The sequence below is a fragment of the Drosophila albomicans genome, chromosome 2R, assembly GCF_009650485.2.
Source record: "Drosophila albomicans strain 15112-1751.03 chromosome 2R, ASM965048v2, whole genome shotgun sequence".
NCBI classification, from domain to species: domain Eukaryota; kingdom Metazoa; phylum Arthropoda; class Insecta; order Diptera; family Drosophilidae; genus Drosophila; species Drosophila albomicans.
The window spans coordinates 23,818,266-23,831,441 of NC_047631.2; the positions used below are offsets into that span (position 1 = coordinate 23,818,266).

General features: G+C 35.0%; 2 protein-coding genes and 2 non-coding genes across 4 annotated transcripts; all 4 read left to right on the forward strand.

Annotated features, from left to right (window-relative positions):
- The first annotated feature begins 46 nt into the window (after positions 1-46).
- Positions 47-1,992, forward strand: LOC117576894 (probable G-protein coupled receptor Mth-like 11). The gene is made up of 7 exons (XM_034262037.2): positions 47-560; positions 620-755; positions 820-1,020; positions 1,081-1,323; positions 1,381-1,513; positions 1,580-1,783; positions 1,848-1,992. The coding sequence occupies exons 1-7, from the start codon at positions 114-116 to the stop codon at positions 1,924-1,926; spliced, it is 1,443 nt and encodes a 480-aa protein (XP_034117928.2). The 5' UTR covers positions 47-113; the 3' UTR covers positions 1,927-1,992.
- Positions 1,993-2,554: 562 nt separating this feature from the next.
- Positions 2,555-2,627, forward strand: Trnak-uuu (transfer RNA lysine (anticodon UUU)). The gene has a single exon. It is a non-coding gene; the product is annotated as a tRNA-Lys (tRNA).
- A 1,910-nt stretch (positions 2,628-4,537) lies between these two features.
- Positions 4,538-5,506, forward strand: LOC117576900 (probable G-protein coupled receptor Mth-like 11). Its single transcript, XM_052007865.1, has 4 exons — positions 4,538-4,666; positions 4,727-4,895; positions 4,957-5,127; positions 5,187-5,506. The coding sequence occupies exons 1-4, from the start codon at positions 4,588-4,590 to the stop codon at positions 5,251-5,253; spliced, it is 486 nt and encodes a 161-aa protein (XP_051863825.1). The 5' UTR covers positions 4,538-4,587; the 3' UTR covers positions 5,254-5,506.
- Positions 5,507-6,653: 1,147 nt separating this feature from the next.
- Positions 6,654-6,726, forward strand: Trnak-uuu (transfer RNA lysine (anticodon UUU)). The gene has a single exon. It is a non-coding gene; the product is annotated as a tRNA-Lys (tRNA).
- Positions 6,727-13,176: the final 6,450 nt, after the last annotated feature.

Here is a 13,176-nt window from a genome sequence, read left to right on the forward strand (position 1 = left end):
TATTATAAGTGCGCAGCACAAATGACCACAGTTTCTTTAACTTCATCGACTGAAACAGTGCTCACTGTGCGGAAAACGTATAATATATAAATAAAGTGTATTTCTTAATAAATATGTTGATAATAAGATATGCTCTGCTTATACTGGGAGTTCTTCTAGTTGCAGTAGCAGAGGACAGTCAAGAATGTGGATATTTTGACACTGTGGATCTCAGGGATAGCCAAAGACTTGACAATGGATCTTATTTGTACAAGCATATTTCAATTCCAAGTGACAAAGTTCATGAATACCACGATCAAATAACCATTACAAATCGTATGAAGTTAGTCGAACCCTATATGAGAGGTTGTCTCTGTCACATAAAACCGTGTGTGCTCTTGTGTTGTGAACCAAAAAAGTACATTCGAAATTTGTCCGTGAATGTGACTCTTCTCAACGGTAAGGAGTCGCAAATAGATGTGATAAATGATTTAGAGTTCGTAATGCAAATAAGATATAAGATGTCTTGCGATATATTTGAAGATCCTGAATATTATGATACCAACTGGAAATTATTTCAGGTTTGATAGTTCATGAAACTTTCCTCAACTATTAATAATAAATTTCTTACAATATTAAGGACGGAACACTTCACAATCAGACCGATGACAGTGTAATACTTAAAGAAAACTATTGCCTGATGCCGCATAAAGTGGACAAAAATTATTATCTTGTACCCAAAATCATAATGCCGCAAATCCAAATCTTCCTAGAGCGTATGTTTTTATGTATATTAACTTAAATTATCGCAAGTTTGAAGATAATGTATTGTATTTTCAGTGGATGTGATGAGTGCTATGAAAGTTATCTCCGTGTTCTGCTTAGGTATAATCACTGTTGTGCATTTGTATTTGCCTGATTTGCGGACCAGAGTTTATAGTCAAACTTCTTTATGTTACATTATCTGCATAACCATTACCATGCTATTGCTATGGTCTAGATCTCTATTTCATGACAAAGTTATACTGTGTCACTTGACAGGTAACTTCACGTTATTCATATAATACATCTTTATATCATGATGAATTTCTAAAAATGCAGCTTACTGTGGATATTACATGGTCATGTCTTCACTCCTTTGGCTCCTGGCTATTAATTACATTTTGTGGAATTTAATAAGGAACGACCAGAATAATCAAATAAATAACATGCTAAAATATCACATTATTGTCTGGGGCTCTGCGGCGATTTTGCTTACGATCGTTGGATCTATGAACTTGCAAAATATGGACGATATGAAAAAAGAAATATGGCAACCTTATACAGTTGGCTGCTGGATAAATAGTAAGATGCACAGTTCAAAACTTAAATATGAGTAACCATTAATATAATTTTAAATAGAACAAAGTTGGTCAGCAATGATTTACTATTATGGACCAATATTTGTTGGTATTGTTGTCAATCTAATATTTTCCATCATAACCTTAAGATGTATATATGTGGAGAAGCCAGAGGATGCAATCACTAAATCTGAGTATATTGCTGGATAAATATCTATATATTTATTATATCTATGATAAATTGTTTAAATTCCTTTCAGTTTTAAGACGTTTTTCCAAATGATTATCATAACTGGAGTGATTTGGTTACTTGAAATAACTTCCTTCATCTTAACGTTATTTCATATAGACAAAGCTAAGACTTGGGTTGACTATTCTAAAAATCTGATTCTAAATAATTTCGGACTAATATTACTTTTTGTTACCATCTGGAAGAAGGATGTTCTATACCAACTAAATTCACGGTAATATATTTAATGAAATCAAAATACAGTTTTTATTCTATTTCTTATCTTCTAATTTGCTTAGCCTGGAAAGAAAACACAACGAAATCTCAATACCAAATCTATCTTCTAATCATACAGCATCTACTACAGTCTTAAATTGATATTCACATTTTCTTTAAACTTTTTTTTACATTCCTAATTTATCAAAGTTGTAGATACATATTTAAAAATTGCTTGTTATATGATGAACTTATAAGAAATAAACTTATACATATGAAATCTGTTATTATTGGTCTTGTTTTATTTATTTCTATAATGTAATCGGCATTTCTACTATTCCCCATCCTCAGTAAGATTTCTTCACCACAATTCCGTTAATATAGATATGCTTACAGAAAATAACAATTCTATATAATATTCTATAGATGTACAATTTAAAATAAACAAATGCGTTTATATAAACAAATATTGTAGTTGAGTGTCAGATGAATATGGAATTGTGACAATTCCATCCGTGCACAGGTCCAACTTCATTAAAAGGACTACTTGAACGATTTAAAAATAGATTAAAAACCAGAACAATGGCTGACATATTATCTACAAAAATAATACATTAAATCTATACCCAAACTTCTTATTCTGTTCGCATACTCTTGGCATTAAAAATCGCATATTAATAATATACATATTTTTTTGATTTTTAAATGTGAATTTTAATTCTAATATATTCCATTTTTGAAAGGAATTTGAAAAGGCTTTTGACTGCGTTTTGGCAGAAATTATGTACATGCCCGGGTAGCTCAGTCGGTAGAGCATTGGACTTTTAATCCAAGGGTCCAGGGTTCAAGTCCCTGCTCGGGCGATCCATTTTTTTATATATTTAAATATTTTTAATTATTTATTTTTATTATTTATTTATTTTTAATAATTTTAATATAAACTTTGTTTATTCCATAATTGCGTAAAACGAATATTTGTAGTATAAACAGAGTACCTGCACAATGTGAAACAAGCAGTGCATGGTGCAAGCAGTTCATATATACAAGCTGAACGAAAACAAGCAGTTAATTTAAGCAGTTTGATTAGAGACTGAAAACATTGCTTGTGTTCAACGTTAACTAGACATTTTTCGACTGGAAGGTTGGCAGCTTCTGTAATCACGCTTCTGTGAGGTCTGATTGTGGGATGACCTGAGGCTGGGGATCACTGTGTAGTGGACCAGCCATGTTGACGGAACGTCCGCACTAAGCTTGCCATCAATATGGGTGCCGAGGAGGAGTCCACGGCATTCAGGTTGGCTAAGGAGGGATGAACCGGGCCAGGGGTGAAAACCAGCAGCCAAGAGTTCCCGTGGTAGGCAGTAGTGGGATAGCGTACCGGAGTGGACTGCCATTATCAGCCTTGCCAATTGTTGGACCGCAATCTTTTTGTAACAGAAAATTTTTCTATTTTAATTTCGGATTAATCATTAATTATATTTATTTATTTTTATTTATACAAAGAAATGAGAACAAAAATAAGAAATTTTGATTTTACCACAAACAAACCACAATATATTTTTATAAAATGTTTCCGACACATAACTTCACATCTACAATGCGCTGTCGCGGATTTCGTCAGTTAACATTGCAATTTCCTGAGAAACAGAACTAAGCGCACGGTTAAATAATATGTTTATAATAAGAAGTGCCTTTTTGTTTATACTGAGAATTATCCTGGCTGCAGAAGCAGAGGATAATCAGAAATGTGAATATTTTGATTCTGTCGATCTCGAGGATAGTCAGAAATATGACAATGGATCCTATTTGTACAGGGGTATTTTAATTCCAAGCGAAAAAGTTCATCAATACACATATCGTGAAACAGTTTTCCAGCATAATAAGACAGTCGAACCCTATATGAGAGGTTGTCTCTGTCAGATCAAATCGTGTGTGCTGCTGTGCTGTGAACCAGAAAAGTCAATGAGAAATTTTGTTGTCAATATGACTCTTGACAATGGTACGGAGACGCAAGTAAACGTGATAAATGAATTCGAAGTGCAAGTTAAATACGAAATGTCGTGCGATTTATTGGAGAATCCAAATTATGATGAACAGGCCCAACCCAACTGGAAACTTTTTCAAGTTTGTAGCTTAATATATATAATATAATAACTCTATTATAAATAATAAATTTGTATAAATTAGGATGGAAAACTTAAAAATCTGTCTGATGATAATGTACTAGAAAAGAATAAGTATTGTCTCATACCACATAAAGTTTCAGAAGAAAAGTATTATCTAATACCTACAACCATTAAGCCGGATAGCGAAATTCATACCAAAAGTAAGTTGCAACGTATGAATTCCAAGAATAAAATAATAATATTGTATTATATTGCGTTTTCAGTTAACGAAATAAATATTATAAGAGTAATAACGGTTTTTTGCATAGCTATAATCATTGCTGCGTATTGTTATTCGCCCAAGTTAAATGCAGGAAGTAACCGATGTTATATATATTACTTTGTTTGCCTCGCTAATAGCTATATACTGCTGTGGGTAGACTTGGAAGTAAGGGTCGGAGCCGCTACGAAAGACTGCTATGTGTTAGGTAATTTTAAATTGACAATAGATGACACCTTAACAGCGACAAAAATTAATTAAAATGCAGGATATTCTGGATATTTCACCACCATGTCGACATTCCTTTGGCTTCTGGTAATTAATTATAATTTGTGGAATACAATTACCCGATGGAAGGTTTCGAAAACAATACACATGCTGAGATACCATATTTTTGTGTGGGGGACTGCTGCGATTTTGACCGCGATCACAGCATATATGGATATGCAAGAGATGTCCGACTCTGACAGGGATATATGGCAGCCTGGTGTGACTATCAACGGATGCTGGATCGAAAGTACGTTAAAGAATTCAATAAAATATATGAGCAAGCAACTATTAATAATATTTTATATAGCAAAAAATTGGTCAGCTATGATTTATTTGTATGGTCCTATATTGCTTTCAATCCTTATCAACTCAACACTCGCCATTGTAACCGCAAAGCATTTGTATGTGCACCATATGAAAACCAATCAAGTCTGGAACAATTCGGAGAGTATAAAGAATTTAAAGAATAAATCTGAGTATATAGCTGAATAACATACAAATAGAAAACTATAATAAGTCGAATTAAATTTATTTCAGTTTCATCCACTTTTTCCGGATATTTCTCATATCAGGAGTGTTTTGGATAATGGAAATATTTGCATATTTATTTAACATAGAATGGTTTGCCTTTATTGTAGCTGGACAAGGATTAATACTGCCTTTCGTTACTATCTGTAACAAAAAAGTTATTCGTGACTTAAATAAAAGGTAATATCGTTAATAGCGTAAAATTAAATTATGTAATTTAAGGTTTTATTTGTTTTTAGGTTGAACCCAAATAGAAAGAAAGATTACGAACCGGTGACAACCATGGAAACATTAATAGAACATTAATAGAAATAAAATATTTACATACATATATTGTACATCATACGTGAGGTCATTGTCCGAACTAAAACAACGACAATAAATTGTATATTCGAAAAGCAAGTTATCCGATAACGATAGTTGTAGTCATAAAAAATAAAATCATAATTACAGTTAACAAGTCCACTAGTACACTTACCGCAGTAACAATAAATACTTCGAGGAAAGCAACTCTCACTATTCACTATGCACAAATAATATAATAAAACTGTACTCGTATCTCTAAATAATAATATAATAAATAATAATATAATAAATATGTACTCGTATCTCTAAATAAATATGTTCACTATTATAATAATACCCGGTACCCATAGGGTAGAAGGGTATTATAACTTTATGCCGGCAGGAAATGTATGTAACAGGCATCTCCGACCCTATAAAGTATATATATTCTTGATCAGCGCCAACAGCCGAGACGATCTGTCATGTCCGTCTGTCCGTCTGTCTATCTGTCAGAAACTATATGTTATGTTATGAATTTGTTATGTTTGTACTCAGATCAAGTTTGTTTCAAATTATTGCCACGCCCTCTCCCGCCCGTGCAAATCAATAAAAAAAGGAATAACAATTTTACAGTTATACTAACAACTATAGTAATTGTGATTCCTGAAAATTTGGTTGCGATCAGATAAAAATTGTGGAAGTTATTAAAGAAATATTTTTGTATGGGCAAAATCGCCTGCTATGCTTTCGTTTGTATGTATCTACATGTTCGCCTATATTAGTGTGGGTATGATGCATGTGTAGTTTAGCAACGAAGATGAACACTACAACAATTGCTCGTGTCTTAGATGTTTAGAGATAAATAGCGGCTGTGTAAAGACTATGATGGCTGTGCTGGTAGTGCGAAAGCTCAACACATAGTGGGTGCGTCGGTTCGAGTCAGGGTCGGGACTGACTTTATATAAATATTTATGCGGTTCATATTTTTTCTATTTTTTAATATTTTGTGGTTTGAGAATATTATGGGTAGCGGGTATCTCACAGTCGAGCAAACTCGCCTGTAGCTATCTACTTGTTTTTAATTCAATTTCTTAAATTTAGTTGACAATTTTATTTTTCCAATATTAACTTATAAAATAAATTAATTTATTAAATTCATTTGACAGTTTAATTTAATGAACCTATTCCATTATCACGGTAATTAACATTTTTATATAACAAATATATTATAATAACAAATCCGCATTCGCAAAGAGACAATTTAAATTCAGTGAAAAAACTCGTGTGCCCACAAAATGTATAATTATAACAACAGAGCTTTTTATAGAACTTCGTTCAAAGCTTTATAGAATAAATAAACTTTTAAAGCTTGCCGTTTCACCATATTGTCGTATAGGCATTTTGACCACACAGAGGCAAGTGCCCGGGTAGCTCAGTCGGTAGAGCATTGGACTTTTAATCCAAGGGTCCAGGGTTCAAGTCCCTGCTCGGGCGAATTTTTATTTTAATTTTTTATTTAATGTTCTTCATTTATTTTTGTTTGAAAATTGTGTTTTCGTTTTAACTCGATGTGCAACCGGCCGGCTAACACAATAAAAGCTGAAAAGAAATCGTACAGCAGCTAAACGTCTAATTGAACCCTCATGAAATTAGCACCTTTTATTTGCCTTTCCATTTACGCTAACTTTGTGGATATACCCAAATTGTGTGAAACATACTGATACATTGCTATCTGTATCTGGGCGAACACGACGACGCTATCTGTGGCTGTGGCTGCAGTTGTAAATGTGTTTTGTATATACTCAGCTAGCTAAGCGTGAGTGTGAGTGTGTGCATACCATGTGAGCACAAGGTTTTATTCATGGATACGCCTAAGAATTTTGACACACTTTGTTACCCTGCCATATAGCTAGACGTTAAAGTTGAACGAATACATACAAACACACGAACTAAGAGATAGCAGGATGAGATTGATGCTATGAACAACGAGTTGCTGGCTGTTGGCTGTTGGCTGCCAAGTGAACTAGAAAACGAATGCGTTTAATTAGCATTCATTACGACAAATCATCAAATTGCCACTGCGAGCGAGCTAAGAAACGGCTACAATAAGTTTGTGTTAATCTACAAAATAAACGCAAATATTTATCTGATCAAGATTTTCGAAACAGTTCCATGACGTTGCCACAAACATGAAAAAGAGAAATCGCCCCGTTGCATTTTCTTGTAATAACTGAAGTTCAAGAAAATTCCTTTCACGGCAATAACTGCTCAGCAGGACTTCAGAAAATTGCGAAACTACATAGGAGTTCAGGTAGAATTACGAAATAAAATTAAACTGCAGGAAATATGGGTCATAAATTAAAAACATGCTTTAAACAATACATATTGATTGTGATTTTTTTTGTTTAGCTCTGTCTACCTAGAATATCTACCTAGAATAACAGACTACATGGCATATTTGCCAAGGTTAGACATCATACTAAGGTTACTTTATATTTGTTTTATTTGTATTTATAAAATGTTAGAGATGTATTAGGAATGCAATTTATTTGAAAGTTAACGTTCTGTGCTTCCTTAAACATCGACTAATTATCAATGAAACAAATTTGAGCTTAATGAGCGCATTAACGCTCTCACGTTAAGAGCCTCTCGTGTCGTGGGGCACTCAACACCTTAAGGGAGCCGCAGGATCAAGGATGTAAGGGGAAGGATGGCAAGCCATCCATGAGGGAGTCAGGCTGATTAATGAGGCTTTAAATATACCACTTTGATTTTATTTTGAGAGTCGCAGAGCGTGCAACAAAGAAGTTTCATTGACTCCAGCTTGGCGAGCGTGCAGCAAAGGATACGCAGCAGCAAGGATACGCAGTCTCGTAAATAGCTCGCTCCTGTTGGCTTTGTGCGGAACGCGAATCCTTGCTGAGCACGCAACACCGAAATGTACGAGCATTGGACAATTCAATTTGTGGAAACACAATCCACAAAGTCTACACCTCTCCAATTCTCTGCTCTGGGTGCTGCTCTCCCTGGTACACACTCTGTACAGATATACAGATACATTCATGTACATATGTATTTTCATACACACACATCTGCACTAGAATATGTGTGCATGTGTACATGTTGAAAGAGGTATGTCCTGGAAAATGAATGAATTTCAAATACACTGATCTAAATGTGAGAGCAACCTATGGGGGAATATAACGAATATAAAAAGTATGAGATCAAAAATATAAATATTAGAGATATAACTTTATTTAAATGTTTTAAAAGTAAAAAAAGTAAAAAGTGTTGAAAATAATGTATGGCAAAGTAACTAATATAACGAATATACAAAGTATGAGATCAAACATATATATATATATAACTTTATTTAAATGTTTTAAAAGCAAAAAGTGATAAAAATAATGCATTGCAAAGACCTAATGATAGTTGCCTTTTAAGACCTAATGATAGTTTGCTTGTAGTATACAATTTGATATTTATTATTAGAATTTCTTACTCCAAAAATTGTGAACTTTAATTAAATTAAGGGAATAAATTGTAATTGTAGAATGTATATTTATTGTCAGTTAAATAAGTTAAACATTTTTTTTATTTTTTCTTGTTTAAATGATGTATTTATTAATGAAAATATTAATTGTTTCATGTTTTTGTTTGATTCTTTAAAATAAAACTGTTTCGAAAATTTTATATTGATGTATTTCTTGCAAATGCGTTTTTTCAGTGTATTAACATTTTCGCTCTCGCTCTCTTGTGCTCGCTCTTTGGCGCTAGGTGCTAGGTGGTTGTAGTACCAACACACGCGCATATACGCACACACACATATCACCTCACCAGCTCGCACACACACATCGACAGCAACATGGCTGTTATCAAATTTAGCAAAAAGCACCGTTTGCCTGCGCGACTATCGGTGTTGTTGTTGCTGTTGCTGCTGCGGCCGAATCTTGCATGACCCAGTGGGAAAATCCAGCATGAAATGAAACTTCATAAAAATATCAGATTTATTTTTTAAAATTTTAAATAAAGACTAATACATTTTTTGGTATTTTTTTTCCTAAGCATGTGATATCATTATTTATTATTCTGAAAATAAGCCTTATGTAGATCTTAAGGTTTTAATTATACTATTAACGCTCTTCAAAAATATTTAATGCATGTGACTAAATTTGAGAATTATTTTCAAAATTATATAATAATAATAAATCCCACTATTTTAAAAGACATTTTATATGGTAACATGAAAACAGAGCAGAAATTTTTTAAAGATTGTGATATTTTTATAAAATCTATGTATAATTTCAATTCTAAATACAACTCATAATATTATCTTATTATTTTCAAAACAATATAATTATAAACCTTAATTAGAAATTATTATATATATAAAGAAAAGGAAAAAATAAATATAAAGATAAGTAATTACAAATATTTCTTTAAATTATTTCGATTCCAAGCGCAACGTTAAATTGAATACGCATTTTAAAATTAAATTCTACATTTATCAACATTATCGACAGATTAGAAATACAAAAAATAGAAGAAGAATTGAAAGTTGAATTGAAAAAACTAGAATTCGAGTGGCTTTGGAATGATTTCTATTTCGTACTCTACCCATGGTATCTACTCTACTCTACTCTCTCTAAAGCACACACGCTGCTCTGCTACTCTCTGTTCACATAACAACACAACACAATGTGCAGCTGGGTAACGCTGGCTTGGAGGGTCGCACTCGAACTGGGTTTTAGCTGCGGCCATGCCGGGCTAACTGACTTTAGTTTGAAATTTGACGCCGAGCGCAGCAGTTCGTCGACAAACGAGAGCGCGGCCATTGCCCAGAGACAAAGTCAACTTGAACGTCGCTGTTGCCGTCACCGTCACAGTCACAGTCAACGTCAGCGTTGGCGTCGCCGTCCATTGATATCCTGCAGCCTGCGGCTGCCCTGGATGCTGACTCCCAGTTAAAGTTCCCCCCCTCGCTGTTTTATTAAAGAGAGAGATAGAGAGAGAAAGAGCGAGAGCGAGAAAAACAACAACTTGAAAAGTGTACAAAGTGTTAACATTAAGTTATTGAGCAGCAATTTCAATGAGCAGCAAAAGATACGCAACACGATGGTCATCAGCTGGCATTGCGTTTCGTTTTTGGAATTTTGCGGGTACGATCAGGTAGAAGGTAAAGCGATTTATTGCCGCAGGTGAGTTCTTAGTACGCACTTTCATAAATTGCTCAACTGCAGCAGCTAAACAACTAAATGGGAGCCGCAAATTTGTTCGGTTTTTGTGGGCCCCCCAAAAATTCAATGCTGGCTTTTTGGTTTGTACGCATGTGCCAGAATAAATACCACGCTTTTTCCCCGTCGCAATTCACAACTTTTGCTAGTATCCCGTCCTCGTTTTGACTCGTCGATGGTGTGTGCTAGTGTGTGTGTGTGTGTGTGTGTGTGTGTGGTGTGCGCGCCCGGAAATGTGCAGGCAGGCAACGCCAACGCCAAAGCTAGCGCCAACGGCAATGGCAATGGCAGCGCCTTTCATCCACTTTTCATTTGCGCAGAAAGAGCAGTAGCAGCAGCAATTTCACCCACTTTGCCACCCCACGCAGCCCAGCTCACAGCTCACAGCTCTCAGCACCCAACCACGCAGCATTGTCGCGCTATTATCAACAGCAACAACAACAACGATAACAGCAGCAAGAGGCAGCAAACACTTGAGCAGCAATCCCCACCTCTAACCCCAAAATCTTCCAGCGTTTTTTTTTTGCTACTTCGCGTTCGCGCTATAAAACACTTGTCCCGCCATTTAATGCATGGGTTAAGTAGTATACCGAAATATTGCTGGCAATAGCCAAAGCGGCGGCAGCTGCCAACACCACACACACGCACACACACACACACAGCAGCAGCACCACCAAGTGCTAAGCTTCGTAGTCAGAGCGGAGATGACAATGACCCAACCCGAAATTGCAACCCTGGCGATGGCAACGGCTGCAGTTAATGTGAGTGTATGAATGCTGTCTATGTGTATATGTGTGTGTGCGTAAGGTGCACATGTATGTGTATGTGTGTGTGTGCACAATATGGCGCGACGAACGCCTGAAACCCACATTTGGCTAAGGTCAAAGCGGGCCACAACGCCTAGAAGAGTCACCGTTAATGCAGCTGCCAAGCCAAGCCAAGGACTCTAAACTCTCCAACTCTACCTAAATCTGAGAGTGTGCTAGTCTATGCTATGAGTGTGCGTCTGTGTGTGTGTGGTGTGTGCATCTATACCAATTACGCGACACTTGGTTAAACTGCGACTCACAATTTCCCAGCTATCAATTTTATGTGTGGAAAATGATTCCATTTAGAGCGCTGTCCACTCCGTTGTCGCGGCATGCCAACCTAATTTTGGAGCCTTCAAAAAAGAAAGCATCCAATTACGCGACACTTGGTTAAACTGCGACTCACAATTTCCCAGCTATCAATTTTATGTGTGGAAAATGATTCCATTTAGAGCGCTGTCCACTCCGTTGTCGCGGCATGCCAACCTAATTTTTGGAGCCTTCAAAAAAGGAAGCATCTATACCAATTACACGACACTTGATTAAACTGCGTCTCACAATTTCCCAGCTATCAATTTTATGTGTGGAAAATGATTCCATTTAGAGCGCTGTCCACTCCGTTGTCGCGGCATGCCAACCTAATTTTGGAGCCTTCAAAAAAGAAAGCCCTAACAAAAGTGAATTCGCCAAAAGTGAACTGGCCCAATCTTGCTTTATTTTTTATGGTTATTTTATGCATTTGCTCATCGAATTATTAAACTCGAACTTTATGTCTTCTCTCGTATTTTATGACAAATTTTTTTTTTTTTTTTTTTTGGTATCGAGGCTGAACAGTTGCCGGCTCTTGTCGTCGCTCTCTGACCTGAATTTGACTTAGTTTGAAATTGTGTTTTTTTTTTGTTATCTTTGTCTGGTTTTTCAAATATTAACACAGACCACAACACAGTGCATGCAATTCCTATGTATGTTGAGTTGCTCTGAATTCCTTCTGCTTATTATAAATACTCGTACTCTCGTATCTGCAAACATACGACACAACATGTGTGCTATGTACAATATTTTGTGCCCCTTTTATACATTTTTTTGTTTATTGAAGTACCACATGCAAAGCACTTATGAGAAATTTCTAAAATGCTCCGTGACTCATACGATAAGTACAACAAAAAACTACAACTACTACAACGACTTAATCAAGGGAACATACTTTTCAATTGATTTGTTTTTTTTATTTTCGATGACTACTAATTTATTGCTATGGCATTATATTTATTTTTTTGGAAAGGGTAATCAAATAATATATGATAATTAACACATTAGAATTTCAATTAGCAAATATAAGAGAAATCATCTAACGACAAAACAAGTTATACAATTTTGGCAAGCTTTGCAAAAAGAAATTTCGTTCGCGAATATTTTATTATATTTTTTATGGTATGACTTAAGGTTAACAACGTTTGTATAGCATCCCATTAGTTGTTGTTTTTTCTTCTTCTTTATAGTTTCAGCATTTTATTTGTTATCAGTATGGGAAAGCTCTAAATGAGAATAATGTCGACTCATCACTCATATAGTGAATGAGTTTTATTTTAATTCTGCGGTTTATAAGAACAACTATGTATGTTCTGATTTAATAATTATATTTTGTTCATTAAGTAAAAACTATTTGCAACAATACTATTAAATATTATAAAAGATTTCTTTAATCAGCAAAGAGCGTTAAATTTTTGAATCAGTAAATCAGGGTGGGCCAAGCACAAAAACAAACTTCTCCGCAGATGCACTTTGAGATAAAGTATCTAGAGCTGACTGCAGTGACATATTTATTTGAATTTCATGCAAATTGCATAGTTTGTTGCCGTGCAATTGCAGCTGCCGGAATAAAGCGGGACTTCAGCCCTCCA